At 44.2% G+C, this 18,299-nt stretch overlaps 1 protein-coding gene across 1 annotated transcript; it reads right to left on the bottom strand.

The window, feature by feature from the left end:
- Positions 1-2,130: 2,130 nt before the first annotated feature.
- LOC121929540 (GSK-3-binding protein-like) lies at positions 2,131-3,045 on the bottom strand. Its single transcript, XM_042465181.1, is given in 2 exon segments — positions 2,131-2,509; positions 2,511-3,045. Coding segments are annotated over 2 exon segments (666 nt in total). The 5' UTR covers positions 2,941-3,045; the 3' UTR covers positions 2,131-2,273.
- Positions 3,046-18,299: the final 15,254 nt, after the last annotated feature.

The raw sequence follows: 18,299 nt of genomic DNA, 5'->3' as shown, positions 1-18,299 counted from the left end.
GCAAGGAGGAACACTTAATTATAGATACATAGCAATCCAAGGCAAGCACCTAGTGTGCTAAGCGTTCTGAAAATATTTGACTGGCATCCAGAGGTGATTCTTGTCTCTCAGACAAGAATGCCCCAAGTTGATGTCATTGGATCTGAAATGTGTCCAACATCATCCCATCTCAAGAGCAATCTAGTTAAGACCTGCTGCAAAGGGATCCTAAATCTTTCTTTCTTTCCACAAAGCGTGCAATGAAGGGGACAAAGCTTCAGAAACATACACTCTCTTCCATTACGGTATTCTGGATTTCAGTAGTACTATCAAATAAGCATGTAGACTCCAACAGCAATATTAATAGTATGGACAAGAGGGTTTCTATGCCTTGAAGAACACTTGCAGAGAAACAAAGGGACTGAGTTGGATCTTAAAAGAATTGTAACCAGCTCCATTCAACATCAGACTGTGCAGGTTGTTTTGACTACAAAAAACATTGAACAAGAACCTTTCAAAGCAGCAGGGAATGAGATATATATCTAATGAGAACATCAAGAATACTGCAATCGAGGCAAAAAAAGACAGGAGATCAAATCTCTTTTATATAAAAGTCTATCAGATTTATTCAATACAGACATAATAATAAAGACAAACCCTGAAAATCAGGAACGCAACTCCAACACTCCGTTACGAAGTGTATATATTTTATATATATATATAATTTTGCCAACAGCCTCTTTTGCTGGTTGAGCTATTGAGGTTTTGTGTGTATTTTTATTTTTTGAATAAGCTTCTCTTTAGCGACCTTCTGCAGACAATGTGCCTCCTCATCCTTTCCTATTGCTACATTTCGGTCGAGGTCAGCTGCTTTCCAGCGTTAATATTCACATTTTATTTTTTTAAAAACGAGCTTCATATAGCCCTACAAGGATTGGGAGGAAGGAGGGGGGAATCCCAAAAGGCCCAAGGAAGCGGGGGAAGAGTCTGCAGAGGAATAATCCTGAGACATATCAGAACCAGAGGGAAATAAATTATTTTGTTCTCTGGAACTGACTCGCCAAGGAAATGGCTGGTGAGAAGAAAGGGGAGAAATAAAAAAAGGAGGCCTCTTTCTAATCTGGGAAGAGCCAAAGGGCCAGGGCAGGCAAGGACAGTCCCCAGAAGGGGTGGGAGTGGGAGACTTCTTAGAAAGAGGGCTGTAACATGAGCCCCTTCTGAGAATCACTGGGTTTGTAGGCAGAGGAGGAGCTCCTGGAAGGAGGGGAAGAGAGGCGGGGAGAGGCGGCCAGGGCAAGAAGGAAACACAACAACAATTTGGGCCAGGCAACGTGTGTGTCCTCAGGAGACTCCCATTACAAAACACACAACAGACACACCGGGTTCCCTCTTCCCAGCTCAGTCAAAACAAGCTGAGATAGGATTACCATCCCCAGCCGCCTGGGGAGGGCAGCTGGAACACAAAGCCTCATCTGGAGGCAGAGGGATGTTGTGGCACCTTTGGAGAAGGAACTGAAAGGAAGAAGCATGAGCTTTGGTGGACTTCAGCCTCTGTCTCTGAAGCCTTAAACACATCATGGGGGGGGGGGGGGGCAGCAGCTCTTTCAATCCCATTTATGTCTCTCCCTCCGTGACTCTCTGACATGCCTTTACTATGAAAGACCCCTGCTTTCCCTTGATGTTGTGAGAATGGCTTGACTCGTGTCAGGAGCAGGGGCTTGGTCCCTTTTTGCAGTTCTCCCCCTTTTTTCTTCTTCTCCACAGCAAACACCCCCCCCCCCCCCCAGTTGTCCAGACAGGCGCAGATCTGGGCGCAGCAGAAGGCAGACTCAGGTCATCCTCTCAACTGGGTCACAGGAGCCGGCCAGGGAGGGAGCTGGGAGGGCAGCCGTCCAAGGCTGGGTAGCACCAGGGTCTTCTCCTCAGAGAATGTGGGGGAAAGATGATGATGATGAGAGAGGAGGGGTTCTGGGTCCTGTGGTTCCTTCTGCAGCAGCAGCAGCAGCAGCATCAAGCCACCCTTCAAGGTCTCTCTGGCCTCGGTGTCCATAATCCGTCTGAGGGGATTTGCAGCCCTCATCCCTAAAGGAAGGGGACAAGGGAAGGCCAGGAAAGCCACGGAGGGAGCAAAAGGGAAAAGAGTCTCTGGAGGGAGCAAAGGGAGAGGAAGGGAAGGCTAGGTCCTCCTGGAAGGGTCTCTGGAGGGGGCCCCCCTTGAAAGGCCCGCGGGGTCTCAGAAGGGAAGGAGGGAAGCCGGGTGCTCCTCGGAAGGTCCCTGGAGGGAGCAGGCGACGTCAGGGCAGGGCTCGCAAGGCCGAGACCGGGAGGGCAGCCGCGTCCCCTTCTCCGCTGCTGCTGTGGCAGCCGCAGCTCCCGGCGGAAGAGGCCGACGAGGAGGAGGAAGAGGAGGAGGCCGTCGGGGGGCTGCTCCTGGCCTCCGCCGCCGCCAGCTGCAGCCTCCGCACGGCTTCCTTGATGAGGTTCCCGGAGAGGATGAGCTGCTGGAGGAGCCGGTGAGGGTCGTCCTCGTCCTCGTCGCCGGGGAGCAAAGGGTAGCGGAGGCGGGGCTGGTGGAGGTGCTTCCGACGGCGCATCCAGCCCCGGCCGCAGAGCTGCTTGGCCCCCCCGAGGGCTCTCGCTCTTCTGCTGGAGGGAGGCGAGGAAGGCCAGGCCTCTCGGGGAAGCGTAAGGCGCCGCCCGGTCTCGGCTGCGCTGCTTCGGGCCCAAAAGGAGGCGAGGGTCCGAGGCCGCCGCCGCAGCCGCCGCCGGGCTCCGGTTCTGGGCGTTCAGCTGCAGCACTTCGCCCAGTCTGGTCACCAAGGCGTCCACCTCTCCAGCTCCGACGACCGAGGAGGAGGAGGAGGAGGAGGAGGAAGAGGAGCCGCCCCCGGCTTGTAAGGAGACCGCGGCGCGCTCCAGCAGCAGCAGCCGCCGCTCCTCGCCCAGCCGCCGGCAAGGCATCGCAGCCGGGCCCCGCCTTCCAGCGCCGTCCCTGCCTCGCTTCACAAACACAAACACACAGCAGCCGGCAAAAGGAGGAGCTCCTCCTCCTTCCGCTCCCCTCGCTCCTCTAAACGCCGTCGCCGCTGCGGTTCGTTTGTAAACAATGGGTGACGTCAGCAGCGGATGCGACCAAGTCCCTCCCTCAGACGGAGGGGGGAATAAAGATTAAAACCCATTATACATATAAAAGGTACACTGTTTTCCTCAAGATTCAAACCTTTGTGTGTGTGTATATATATATATATATATATTGTAATATAAATACATAATATAATATAAAAAGGTAATAAATCCCTCCTTATATATTTCCTCATTGCCCAGTAATATGTATATATCCTCATTACCTTATATATTTCCTCATATATATATATATATAATTATCCTTATATATTTCTTCATTATCGCACACAGATATATATGAGAGATATACTTGGCAAAGAGGAAATATATAAGGAGGGATTTATTGATTTATATATCTCCTCTCCTCTCCTCCCTCGCAAGGGACCGAATGGTCTCGCCCACTGTCTGAAACGCCGTGGAGTGTGTGGGAGGAGTTTACGGAGAATTACAGTATAAGGAATTAGGGGCGGGCCTTGGAGGGGTGATTGGCGTGGCTCGCGGCCAACCAATGTCAAGCTGGCAACGGGTGTAACGGTTGCTGTCCTTACTTGGGTGGAATGTCATATAAGGGTGATGATGCTGCCATTGGTTGACAGCAGGGAGCGTGAGGCGGTTGATGTTTTATTCTACGCCGCCTTTAGGGACCCAAGGCGGCTTACCAAATAAAACAATATAAGGTCCAAAACCACTCTATATAAATAATCCAGCTTGAGACTACTTTAACTGCTCTGCCTCAAAATGCTAGGGAATTCTGGGAACTGTAGTGTTTGTGGGACATTTAGCCTTTTCTGTCAGAAAGAGCTCTGGTGTCACAACAAAATACAATTCCCAGCATTCCCCAGCACTGAGCCAGGGCAGTTAAAGCGGTCTCAAACTGGATTGTTTCTGTAGTGTGGCTTTGGACCTATATTAATTTTAAAATATACACAAGTTAAAAACTCATGTTGTCCATGTTTGGGGCTGACCCATGAAACCTGGCCGCCTGAGACAGACCAAGAGTGTCCTAACCCTAAAAGGAGGGCAAGGTATTGCAGGAAACGTAGGACATTCCAGACAAAATGGAGGACATGACACAATAAGACCTAAAAACACTCATAGAGGTGTAAATTCTTTCTTCTTAGGCCTGCTCAAAATGGAGGACGTTCCAGAAAAAAATGGAGGGCATGACCCAATTGCTACCTTCTTCCCTCCCTCTCTCTTCCCATGCATTTTTCTGTTCTTCTTCTAGGACCCTGGGGCCATAATCTTATGCAGCCTTGCTAGGAGTAAGACTATGCAAGGGGTTTTACATCTGAATAAGCCTGCATGAGGGCCTAAATTCCCTAAAGGCATCAGATCCTGTCTAACCTTGGAAGCTAAGGAAGGTCAGTCCTGGTTAGTATTTGGATGGGAGACTGCCAACAAATACCAGGTACTGTAGTAGGCTATATTTCAGAGGCTTGTTGTTGTTGTGTGCCTTCAAGTAGTTTCTGGCTTATGGTGACACAAAGGTGAATCTCTCATGGGGCATTTTTGAGAAGATTTTTTTCTGGGGCTGAGATAATGTGACTTACCAAAGGTCACCCACTGTTTTTGTGTGGGTTCCCCCCCCCCCCCCGGTCCAGCGAATCTGAAGATGCCAGCCACACATACTGGTGAAATGTCAGGAATAAACTCTTTTAAAACGTGGCCACATAGTCCAAAAAAACCCACAAAAAGCTATGGATGCTGGCCATGAAAGCCTTTGACTTCATGTCACCCACTGGGTTTCATGGCCGATCTGGGGAATCGAACCATGGTCTCCAAAGTCGTAGTCCAACTCTTAAAATACTACACTGTGCAGGAATTGGCAAAACCACCTCTCAATATTTGTTGCCTAAAAGAAAACCATATGAAATTCATGAGGGTCACTGTAAGTGGACAGGTGACACACACACACAAGCCTGATTATTAAAAGACAGTTGAAAATGACACTATTCCATGGCATGCTGTAGCCAGCCACAACTGGCTTTGCAATGAAGCATATGTTTCTTTAGATTTTTACAACGGGGGAGAGAAATATGTCTTGAAAACAGTGACTGGAAAGTATGATGGGCCTAGGGTTGCCATAATTGAGGACCTCCAAACCAGGACAAATGTAGGACAAGGTTTGAAAATGTAGGACTTTTTTTTTTTTAAATTTCCTGGCTAGGAAATTTTAAAAAAGGTCCTACATTTTTAAAACTTGGCCTCCTCCTCCTCCTCCCGGCTTGGGAGGAAGCCTAGGCCTGCTCCCAGGCCGGGAAGGGGCAGGGGCGGCTTGGAATCGTGGTGATCGCCACGGTGCCAAGCAGCCTCGTCCTCCTCCCAGCTTGGGAGGAAGCCTAGGCCTGCTCCCAGGCCGGGAAGGAGGCGGAGGCTGCTCCTCATCGCGGCGATTGCCGCGGTGGGAAGCGTCTTCCTCCTCCTCCCGGCCTGGGAGGAAGCCTCGGCCGGCTCCCAGGCCGGGAAAGAGGCAGGGGCCGCTCCTCATAGCGGCGATCGCCGTGGTGGGAAGCGGCCTCCTCCTCCCCCCTGGCCTCGCGGAGGCCTTGGAGGACCCCGCAGCCGGAGCTCAGACCGCGGAGCCACCTCCAAGGCCTCGCTGGGGCCCGGGAGGGAGCGTCTCTGGGGCTTGAGCTCCAACCGCGGAGAGCCCTCCCAGGCCTCAGCAAGGCCTTGGAGCCGCCGCGGGGGCTGAGGTGGCCACGGTGGGCGGGGCCATCCCGGTTTGGGCACCAAACCGAACCGGGACCGGGATGGCACTGCCCAAACCGGGATTGTCCTGCCCCCTGGCGGGATATGGGAACCCTAGATGGGCCGCTCTAGAGCAGAATCAAGAGAAACTCAGTGAGAAACTTTTATAGCTGAATAAGGCTGGCAGCATTCTGATTAATGTGCTGTCAAGACTAGGATGGAGAGAGAAACTTCAGGAAACACATGCATGTGTGGCAGCAATTTCCCTTGTGGCTGTGAGAAGGAAGTTGGCTAGGACTAAAATATTTCTTTCAGTCCTTCACAAAGTGTTGGTGGTTGACCAAAAAGTGATTGTTCATGGACCCGGTTAATAAAATAAATTGTGTGTTTCTTCTGCTGTCCAGGGCAGTGTTTATCTTGGAGGTACAAAATTCAGGAATAAAATAATATAGTGGGCCCTTGGTATCCATTGGGATTTGGTTCCAGGGGCCCCATGGATAACAAAATCCATGGATGCTCAATTCCCATGATATACAATGGCACAGTAAAATGATGGCTAATACCCCAGAGGACAGGATCAAGATTCAAAATGACCTGAATAGACTAGAAAGCTGGGCCAAAGCTAACAAAATGAAATTCAACACGGAGAAATGTAAGGTATTGCACTTAGGGCGGAAAAATAAAATGCACAGATATAGGATGGGTGACACCTGGCTGAATGAAACTACGTGTGAAAGGGATCTAGGAGTCCAAGTAGACCACAAGTTGAACATGAGTGAACAGTGTGATGCGGCAGCTAAAAAGGCCAATGCTATTTTAGGCTGCATCAATAGAAGTATAGTGTCTAGATCAAGAGAAGTAATAGTGCCACTGTATTCTGCTCTGGTCAGGCCCCACCTAGAATATTGTGTCCAGTTCTGGGCGCCACAATTCAGAAAGGACATTGAGAAACTGGAGCGTGTCCAAAGGAGGGCGACAAAAATGGTGAAAGGTCTGGAAACCATGCCCTATGAGGAACGACTTAGGGAGCTGGGGATGTTTAGCCTGGAGAAAAGAAGGTTAAGAGGTGATATGATAGCCCTGTTTAAATATTTGAAGGGATGTCATATTGAAGAGGGAGCAAGCTTGTTTTCTGCTGCTCCAGAGAACAGGACCCGGAACAATGGATGCAAGCTGCAGGAAAAGAGATTCCACCTGAACATTAGGAGGAGTTAGGGCTGTTCGACAATGGAATGCACTCCCTCGGAGGGTGATAGTGTCTCCTTCCTTGGAGGTCTTTAAACAGAGGCTGGATGGCCATCTGTCAGGGATGCTTTGATTTGGATTTCCTGCATGGCAGGGGGTTGGACTGGATGGCTCTAGTGGTCTCTTCCAACGCTATGATTCTATGGCGGGTTACAAACCGCCATAAAGTACGCGCTCCGCGCGTACTAGGGTTAGTAAGGGCCGTATTAGGGTTAGGAAGGTTCTTACCTTCCTGACGGCCCTTCCTCACAGTACGTGCGGAGCGCGTACTTTTTCGCGGCGCCCATCCACATGGTCGCCGCCATTTTGACGTACTGGACGCTGTGCGTCCAGACGTGTCGCGGCGGAAGTGACGTCGCGAGGGCGCACTCCACCCCTCGCGGCGCCACTTCCGCATTCCAAAAAGGAGCGGCATTTCGCCGCTCCTTTTTTGCTGCGCGGGGAAGCCTCGCGGTCTGGCAGCTGGGGCTTCCCTACGCAGCAAATGGCGGCGGCGGGAAAACGGCCCCTTGAGGGCCGTTTGTAACCCGCCTATGATTCTATGATATAAAATAGTAAAGTCAAGCTTTGCTTTTTGGGATTTCTATGCTTTTAAAATATTTTCAAGCCATGAATGCTAGAATCTGTGGATAAAAGAATCCATGGATATGGAGGGTTGACTGTATGCAATCTTGCTTCACCAACTCATTGAATGCTTTCCATTCCAAATGTCTCTCTGCTGTGACTTTTAAGGAGCAAATAGTCTTCCATTTTAAGAGAACAGTGGCACCTGGGAAAGGTTGATTTATTTTATATCCCAACTTTCTCTCAATATAGGATAACGGTGGTTCACAACATAGAGAGTTTACAACCAAACACAGCTACTAATAATGAGAATGAAAAAGTTAAAATAAACTAAATAGCTGTCCTTAGAGGCATATAGCAAACTTAGGGGCATACAGCAAAGGATCTAAAAGATGAAGCAAAAGAAAACAATGCCAACGTTTTTACAAAATTCCAGCAGATATAACTTTTTGTGCTTTCACTACAGGTTGGATGGATGCAGGGGGTGGATGGGTTGGTGCTTCCAGGACAGATTATACTCTTGCCTTTCATTGGGTATTGTTCCTTTTTTAAAAATAAAAGTTAAAATACAGTACCTATATTGACCTGTGGATAGGTTGACTCAGTTTTATGGGGTAATTTTTTAAATCTAAATTTCATGAGTATATACAGTAGTTGAAGTATTTCCTGACATGAACCTAAGACAATGGGGGGGGGGGGAGCAGGTTTCAGACAAAGGAGGCAGGGGGAAAATGGGGTGGAAAGTGTTAACTGCATCAGGATGACTCTTGAAGAGGTAAAAACCGGAAGGAAATATCTTCCCAAGGTTTACTGTATGAATGGTTTGTTTATTTAATCTAATTCAAGGGTGTACTTCTTGGATTGCTCATGACTACCTACAGAAATTTAGCAACCTTTTAGATAAAAGTCATAGATAAATGTTTTGAATGCCAACATCAGGGAGACATGCTCATGCAAAAAAGTATATCCGAAGCCTGACTCATTCTGTAGCCAGTGTAGAAGTTTTTACATGGTTTGACTCTGTTGTCAATGGGCAACAGACTCTGTTGTCATTCTTCTCTAGAGTACTTTTTGAAAATAAAGGTAGGTTGTTACTTTTAGGTATTTGCATAGGCTTATTTCTCTCTGAATAGCCCTGCATGCACTTACCTGTGGGTTTTGCTATAGGGCAGGGTGGGAATCCTATGGTTTTCTAGCTGTTGTGGGACTGCCACTCCCAGGAGCCCTAGTCAGCATAGCCAGTAGTAAGGACTGCTGGGATTGGCAGCCTAACACAACATTTGGAGCAGGACTTTGTGATCAGTTTTGTGAAGTACTATGGGGGCTTGGTGTACATTACTAATTAGAGCTATTGCACTGATGCACTGTAGGTTGAATGAATGAATGAGAAAGGACCAAACTGTTGTTCTGTTATGTCTCAGAATGCAGAAGAAACTCATTTGACGGGAAGAAATGTTGTACTTAGTGCTGGTAATTATCAGAAAATAGTCCGGCTAGGACAACAGGAATGTCCTCTGGATAGATTTTTCTTGAATATCTTAAGGGACAGTATATTTACATTTTCTTATATATTTAGGGCAGAGTGGGAAACTTGTGGCCCTTCAGGTGTTGTTGAACTGCAGTTCCTATCAGCCTAGTGAACATGGCCAACAGCAGTCCAAGAGTATCAGGAGGATCACACATTCCCCACATGTAGGGTTGCCATAATTTTCTACTATAAACTGGGACAAAATGTAGGACAAAATTTAGACCAAAATGTAGGACAATTGTAGGATAAAATTTAGCCCAAAATGTAGGACATTTAAGAAAAATGGAGGGCCTTAAATGTCCTCCATTTTGGGCTAAATTTTATCCTACATTTTTTCCTGGTTTATAGTAGAGAATTATGGCAACCCTACAGAGTTGAATGAGCTAGTTCTATTTATAGCTATTGAAATTAATAGACAGGGTTATTCACAACTGCATTTATTTTAATAGGTTTAATAGGTCCACGTAGGAGTAATATTGCATCTCTCATCATAACAATTTTATAAACAAGAAAGATAAATGTGATGGAAATTGGGACAGATAAGAGCTAAGAGACTTCCTCTTTCCTCTCTGATTGGTAAAAGGTTCCCACTTCCTATCCAAAGTACTGTATAGAAAAGAGGAGGATGAAAAGTCCTTCTTCACTTTTGTTTCATTTAAGTACTGTAATCTCTTTCTGGGGAAACACTGCAGTGCTTTAGTGTAACATTTGAAATTGGAAGGAGATAAGTGGAAATTGTAACATTTAGTATGTTTTTGCTTTAACATTTAAAAGTCAAGTACTGTATAGGAGGGGAGTTAAGTGGAAGTCATTTTGCCTTGTGTTGCTTTTCAGCTGATCATTTTGATCACTACTTCCTTCTTAGTGCCAACTTTGTGAATTACAAGTTATCCATTCACTTCAAATTTATGTTACATTTCCCTTCATTGCTACCAATATAATCACAGAGATTCTCTAAATTATGTTTATACAGTTGGCCTTCCATATCCACACATTCTGCATCTACAGGTTCAACCATCCATGGCTTGAAAAAATTCCAAAAAGTAAACCTTGATTTTGCCATTTTATATAAGGACATCATTTCACCACAGCATTGTATATAATGGGACTTGAGGATCCATGGATTTTGGTATCAACAGGGAGTCTTGGAACCAAGTCCCAGTGGCTACTCAGTGGATACCAAGGACCCAGTGTATAATTAATTATAAGCTTCCATTTGATATATTAGTTATATATTTCTAGAACTCTTGATAAAACATAGTTCATTTACCCACTATGCTGAACATTTAATTTGTAGTTTTTCCCAAATAAAGCATTAAGTGTAGGGGCAGACAAAGCGCAACTCACAGGCTGCATGTGGATCTCAGGGGTCAGTTTTAAAAAGGGACTCCAAATTATCTCTAGGGGCTGTGAAGAGCATTTCCATCATGTCTGGAGCCCCCTTGGACTTTCCAGAGGTTAGTCTGTTTTTGCAAAATCATTTGAAAAGGAGTATGTGTGAATTTTTGGTCTCAAAATGTACCAAAATGTCAAGGGGCCCAGGAAAATTGAAGAACATGCCCTTATTTTTGGGGGGGAAGGGGGAGAAGTAGGTGCCAGCATGCACTGTGGCTCTCCAAGTTCTCCAGGAGAGATATGGCGCCCCCCCTAGTCTTCGACAGTTCCCCACCCATTTAATGCATCCCAAGTAAGGCTTGTCCTGACTTAGTTACCCATCAGCATGTTTGAAATTCAGGTAGACCCCGATTTTATAATAGGTGATTTTTCTCCTTGTCCCCAGAATGAATTTTATTCTTATAATTATTAGGTGATTCTCCCTGGTAAAACTAATATGGATCACATTTGTATTGGAACATTGGCTAGGAACTGAACTCAGGTTTCCTGCATGGCTGGTAAGACATTTTATGCTAAACAGAATAAGATAATGGACCAGTTTATAGGCTGAAGCTTGCAAATATTCCATGTTAGCAGTAAGTCAAATTGCTTCTTTGTAATTTTACTATTAGTGCAGGGATGATTTACGTTTTTACTCTGATAACATGCAGCACAATTCTATGTGGGTTCTGTGGGGATTTAATAATATGCCAGCCACTGCATAAATGAGAAAGATCTGGAACAAACTGGACCCACAATAGTATTCACGGTGTTGAGTTATATGTATAGTAATATTTTGGTGACCAGAAGTAAAGAGTGAAGCTAGGACTCTTGGGTTTATAGAAGTAATTGAGGAAATAGCAGCCTTAAGGTAAAACTCCACTGGCTAAGCCTATGTAGACTAACCTGAATGACAGGAGGTAGTCACGGACATACTGTGAAAGTCTGTAAGGGTAGGGGATGCACTAGAGCAGGAGTGCCAGCCAAAAAGGAAGACAAGGCACTACAAAATGTCAGACATTGAAGAAAAATGTAGGGCATTACAAAAGAAAAGCTAAGAACACTCATATAAATATAAAGTCATGCTTCTTATGTAGAGAGTTCTTGTAGCACCTTTGAGACTAACTGAAAGAAAGAAGTTGGCAGCATAAGCTTTTGTAGACTCTAAGTCTACTTCCTCAGATGCATTTGGCCATTTCATCGTGTTTGGGGGCCTTCCTAGGCCATTTTATATATGTACAGTAAGCAAAATTAATTTCCTTTTCACTTCCAGGGAGGCAGCAAAATACAGTAGAAATATGTCCCTCATCCCCTAGAGAACAAATTTGGACATTTCAGGATAAAACAAAACAATTTTAGTTTATGAATAAAAATGCCTTCAGTTGCTGACAAATGTTGGCATTTTGTTGGATTAGAAGTAGATTCCTGGGGTGTTAGCCCCTTCTCTGGGAAAGATGAAGATTGGTTCATTGAAGACTGTCTCCTTTAGCAGAATTCAGAGACATGGACATGTTAGTCTGGAATATCAGTGTACAAAGGGATTTTGCAGGACCTTTGAGACTAGCTCAAAGAAAGAAGGTGTAGCATAAGCATTTGTAGACTTGAGAGTTTATCACATGGGGGAAATCCTGTGAAAAAATGGGGGTTTAAATTAGAAAAATCCCACGAAAGCGGGTTGATTATCACATGACGTCATTGTTAAACTAATGTTAACCCAATCAGAAAGTGAAGGGAAAGTAAACATAAGCCACTCCTTTGTACTTGTGGAAAATCCCGAAAGTAAAAAGGAGCAGCTTTTGTTTACTTTGTTAACACAAGTTTAACAATGACATGTGTAACAACCAACCTGCCTTTGTGGTTTTTTTCCTACCTTTCCTGTTTTTGCACAGGATTTCCCTCGCCTGATAAACCCCTACTACTTGCTTCAGATGCATTCACAAGTGGAACTGATGAATCACTTGGTGCTCTGAGACTAGTTTTTAACAAAATCAGGCAAACAGGCAGAAGGCAAGTTTCATAGCTAAAAGCTTTATTAATTACAATGGGCCCTTGGTATCCGCTGGGATTTGGTTCCAGGACCCCCCGTAGATACCAAAATCTCTGGATGATCAAGTCCCATTACAGTATATACAATGGGATAGTAAAAACGGTGTCTCGTATATGAAATGGCAAAATCAAGGTTTTTTTTCTGGAATGTGTTTTTTTAAAAAACATTTTCATGCTGTGGATGGTTGAATCTGGGGATAAAGAATCCATGGGTACGGGGGGGGGGGGGGGTTTGACTGTATGTTTAAGGATACATTCAAACATATATATTCAGTGCCTTGGCCAACTACAGGAAAGTTTTGGGAAGAACAACTCTGCAGAGCCTGTTCTCCCCATCTTGAGGGAGGAGGAAGAGAGGGGGGGTAGTTTATGTGCCTGCAAACACATGTTGCATGGTGTAGTTGCTTAGATGCATCCCCACAATGAGTGACTGAGCAAACGGGGAAAGTTTTAGAGACCACATGCATAGGGTAAAAGCATGGAGGAAACCTTTACTGTCTAAAGCCCCATTGCTCTAGTAGCAAATGGGAGAAGGGTCTTAAAGAGAATGCTAGGTAGGGAAGTATTTTCCTACAATTTTGTCATGGAGAAGCACATTAATGCCATTGATAGACTCTCAGCTACTATCTGATAATAATACAGTTAGGAATTATCTAACAAAGTGCTGCCCTGTCATGACACCCTGAATCACACCTGCCCTGGTCTGAGGGCAAATGAACACGTTCTTAATGATCTTTTTTTTTTTACAGTAGAGTGATACCTTAAATACTGTACAGTGCTCTCTTTGGTGGTATCCTTGCAGCCATCATAACATTAAATGGGAGAGTGAGAGGCATTTTGTTTTATATGAACAGTCTGAAACTGTTTGATACTGACTTCTGATAAGATGAAGATAATTTAATATAATAGTTATGAGCCACCAAAGAAGATGAGCAAACAGTGAAACACATCTAGCTTTTCTTGAGGGCAGACTTATATATTGCATTTGTCTTTAGATTTTTCATTACCATGAGACTGATATCTGATGATCATTACCTAATAGGAACAAACCCCTTTTGTGTTAAATATAAATTTATATATGTACAGCTATTTATGTACATTTTGTATTTGTAACAAATTGTAATGACTTTTTATTCAACTTATAAAGAGTTCTTAAGCCTGTTGTTATTAATTAAATTATACAATGTATATAGTTGCTTTATTTATTCTTGACTTTTTTTGGGTTTGTTGTTTCATCATAATATGTTTTTAACTTCTTAGGATCGATGGCAATAATTTCCAACCTGAGTCCGCAGATGTTGGTTGACTTCAACTCCCATTGGCTAGCATGGCCAACGGTGAGTGGATTCTGGGAGTTGTAGTCCAATGATTGGGAACCTCTGTCCTATGGCACTGCAGCTATATTGTTTATTCTTACGGCTGAAAATGCCATGGTGCTTTATCCATGTGTTGTGCCCATTTAGTGTGCAGAGAAGAAAATGACTTCTTTTGGTGGTACCCAGCATCTTTTGTGTCTTATGTTTCCAAGGACGTAACTAAAACCACAGGACCGTTGATTGTAAACACTGTCATGCTATTTTTAAAATTATACCATCTGGATTTTGAATGCAGGATTCTCTGCCAAGCCAAGAGATGATTTGTCGTTTAACAGTGAAACTGCTGAAAGATCAGGCGGGACTGATGTGTGAAATAATAGCAAGAATCTGTTCAGCATGAGCACCTTTTAAAATCTTAACTGTTAGTTGTCTCTCATTCTTCTTACAATTGCATGGAAAGGGAGGGCTGGGATTTGATAGATCAGGATGTATGTCAGGCTTACTCTGACTAGTCTCTGTGATGACTGCAGCAGAAAATTGAGCAGCTGATGTAACATGCTGAAAACATCATCCTTTTGTTACTGCAGCAAATCATCTAGTTCTAATCACATGTTTCTTCTGCTTCATTCAGCGTCATCCTTGAACAACTTCTCCCCAACACACATTCATTTGTTTTATCAGTACTTCTCTGAGAATTATTTGACCAACAGACCTTCTTTTAGATAGAAGTAATTTTTTGGGGGTGCTTGTATAGTTTCCCCTTCCAGTAACATCAGGAATAGTAGCATAGCAGTAGAGATGATTTAGATCAAGTAACCAAGGGGAGAGGAATTAAAAATCCACCTTTCCCCACAATGCTGTTGCTATTCCGCCTATCAAAATTGGACACCCTGGAGCTACTATGTAGGTAAAAAAAAGAAGCTGAGAGACCTCAAACGTGCTTCTCTCATTCCATGTGACTTTGGACTCTTGTTTATTGTAGAGCAGGGGTGGGGACTGTACAGCCCTCCAAATATCATTGGACTGCAACTCTCAGCAGTTCTTGCCATTAGAGTCAATGGCAAAGAATACTCAGAATTGCAGCACAGCAGCATCTGGAAATCTGCATAATTCCCACCCATGATGTAGACACAGGATATATTCCAATGCAGTTTCATGCATTGTTGTTGTTTTTTAGTACAACAATGCAAATCATCTCACTCATGCATTCCGTGTTTGTTATTCACACTATGGATCCGCATTGATCCATATCTCTGCGAGTCTGGCTGTTCACATATGCAAGCATTTGGATAAAGATGATGCCAATGATGCCAATGTGTTCAGAACCCCTTTTTTTGGTATGCAGAGTTTTATCCCAGGTTCATTTGGGTCTATTTGCATCAGTTATTCACACTAGCAATGACGTGGCTCTTTTTTAAAAACTCAGGGAAAATCCTTTTTTGATTAAGTGGGGGTTTTTTACCCACCCCCCCAAAAAAAAACCCCTTAATCAGGTGCATTCAGGATGCATGTGAACAATGGAGATTTAACCCAGATTCATCCTAGATTATTTTCAGAGCATGAATAACCCTTTAATGACATCCTCAGGTCTGGCACAAAGCATTTTTTTCTACCTGAGGCAAAGATGTTGTCCTCCCTCTCTCACCCCATGTACAAGAGCCAGCTGGACACTCATAAGTTGAATCTTTCTTCTGCACGAGCTAAAAACGGACAACAGGGTTGTGTCCTTCATGACACTTGCAGGCTAGCTAAGGAGATGCCAGGCAAGTTACTTAGCACTCAACTCTCACCTTCCACATCTTGCTACTACCTTCTAGCATGCGCTGCCTGAAGCAGCTGACTCACACCAGACCTAGACATCCTTCCTTTTCCCTTCTACGCTTGTCTGCTTTATGTTGAAATTTAGATTTTACATTCCTTGAGGGGATGGTGGGCTGCTGTTTCTGTTGATTGCAAATCTAATTTTTCTAGTATAACGTCCTATATGGAGATAGTGTTCAACAACAACAATAATAATGAACAATAGGTGTAACAACAACGAACAACAGCTCCAAATAGTAGCCTCCTTATTTGCACACACGCAATGTGCATGCCACACTCAGACTCTGCCACAGTTTTTAAGAGGCACATCTGGTGGTACTAAAAATAGAGGCTTGTCAGCAGCTTGGTAATTTTAGGCTCATTGAGAAGCTGTCCCCATGGCAACCATACAGTTGTTGAATCATTTATTATTTGAAGGAGAAAACCATAATAGTGCTGACAATTTTCAACTCCAAAGCATTTTAAGGGTACTTCATTTTCTATAGTCCCCGTTTCAGATCATTAATATTTATCGAATGACACCAGCCCTTGAGCTCCTTGCCTGCTTTCATGCTCAGTTCTAACAGTTTTATGTGTGGAATCAGTGTGGCATTTTAAACAGGGCTATGGGGAGTGGGGGGAAGGAAGAAGTAGTCACAACTTGTGGTGAACACTGGGCAAGAACTGCCCATGTTTGTTCTCAGAAAGGGCTAGACTTAGACATGGTTCAGGAAAGGTTGTTGAGCAGTTTTATTCAAATCAGTCTCCCACACAAAACCAGATTATTCATTGATGGACTGTGATGCTTTACAACTCCATTCAGCAAAACAGTCTTTGCTTGTAAGTATGGAGGGCAGAATTTTCTGAAGATATTTGGGGCATAAGGCAACATGTCCAAATGTTTGGCTCTCCAACATAGTGCCCACTAGGGCACCTCCCTTGGCACCCATGAAGCCCTTCCACCCTTCCTGTTTGTTTGTTTGTTTTTAATTAAAACCTTGGTTTGCAGCACCAACAATGCACTGCAAGCCATGTTCCAGCCTCCCAGCCAACATTTTCATTTTCCTAGAATGCATCTGGTTCCCCCTTTGGTCCAGAAACATCCTCAGAAAATGAAGATTGCAGTAGGAAGCCAATACTTGGCTGTGAAGGATACAAAGGTTGGGAACACAAGGAAGGGAATGTGTGTGTGTGTGTGTGCGCGCGCACACACACACACACATTTAATATGGCGTGGATGTTATGTAGGGTTGTGAGAGTGACTACTGGAGAGGGCTGCTGTAAATTTAATGGTTGTGTAGAAGAGAAAATTTCAGCACTTTCAGCTTGTTATCTGATTGTTGAAATCCCCTCTTCTACCTCAACCATTCAAGTTATAGGAACCCCTCCGATTTTCAATCTGGTGACCCTAGATTGTTGTTTTTATTTTCTTGATGTTTGTGATTGTGGGTAGCAAAAGTTGAGATAGAAGGGGAAAGAGGATGACAAGAGGAATTGAGAAGGATGGAGAATATAAATTTAGCCAGGAGGGTTGGGAATAATAACACAGTGTGTGTGTGTGTGTGTGTGTGTGTGTGTGTGCGCGCGCGCGTGTGTGAGAGAGAGACTAAGGAAGGAGGAGGAAGATGCGTGCAACTAGGAAATGAGAAGGGAAGAAAGAGTCAGAGAGAGGGAAGGGAAGGAGAAGATGATTAGCTAAAAGTTGTGGGAAAGAGGAGAAGGAAGGAAAGAGAGAGAGGAATATATTTAGCTAGGAATTGGAGGTGTGTAGAGAAGGAGAATAAGAATAAGAAAGGAGGAGATAAAGAACAAAGGAAAAGAAACAGGAGAGAGAGGGAAGGAAGGAGAGAAAGAGAAAGAATGGAAGGAGAAGACGTTTAGCCAACATTCTGGAGTGGGTGGGTGAGAGGACAAGAAAAAGAGACCAAAACAGAGAAAAAAGATTGAAATGAGAAAGGAATCAGGTGCTTAAGTAGCTGAAGAGACATTCATATCACACATGTTTTACTAACAATGGTGCAAGCCTGGCATGTATCATAATAAAAAAAGAAAACAGTACTGCTTCATCCAGTTACTGTTAGGTGAAGAAGCTGGAATCAGCACTAGGTAAGGTAACAACAAGACAGACAAGCCACAAAACAAACCCCAAGAGGATGTATGCAGGAAGTCTGGGATTAATAAAGAATTGAGCACTGAGTCTCCCCTTTTGGAAACCTAAATATCCTGAACATAAATCCAGTTTTGCCACAACTGTCGTGTTTTTCTGAGAATAAATTGTTTCAAGATGAGTAGCCATATTCATCTGTTTCAGGAAAAACAACAATAACAAAGCATCTTGTGGCATCTTAAAAACTGACACGATTTTTTAACTGCAAGCTTCTGTGGACTACAGTTCACTTCATCAGATGCTCTCAGTATGCATGTGGTGAAATAAGCTGCACAAAAGTTAATGTTAGATTACATGTGTTAGTCTTTAAAGTGCCACACAGCTCATTCTTGTATCTTAAAACAAAGGAAACTATCTCCATCTAGTAGTAAGTAAATAAGAGCTGACAGAACACACAGCTCACAAAGGGACTGCTTTGATGTATTGCTGCTTCCTTCCCATGATCAATCCAAGACAGACTCAT

The sequence above is a fragment of the Sceloporus undulatus genome, chromosome 4 (genome assembly GCF_019175285.1).
Source record: "Sceloporus undulatus isolate JIND9_A2432 ecotype Alabama chromosome 4, SceUnd_v1.1, whole genome shotgun sequence".
NCBI lineage: Eukaryota > Metazoa > Chordata > Lepidosauria > Squamata > Phrynosomatidae > Sceloporus > Sceloporus undulatus.
Note: the sequence above shows the minus strand (reverse complement) of the source record. Positions and strands in the feature narration are given on the sequence as shown.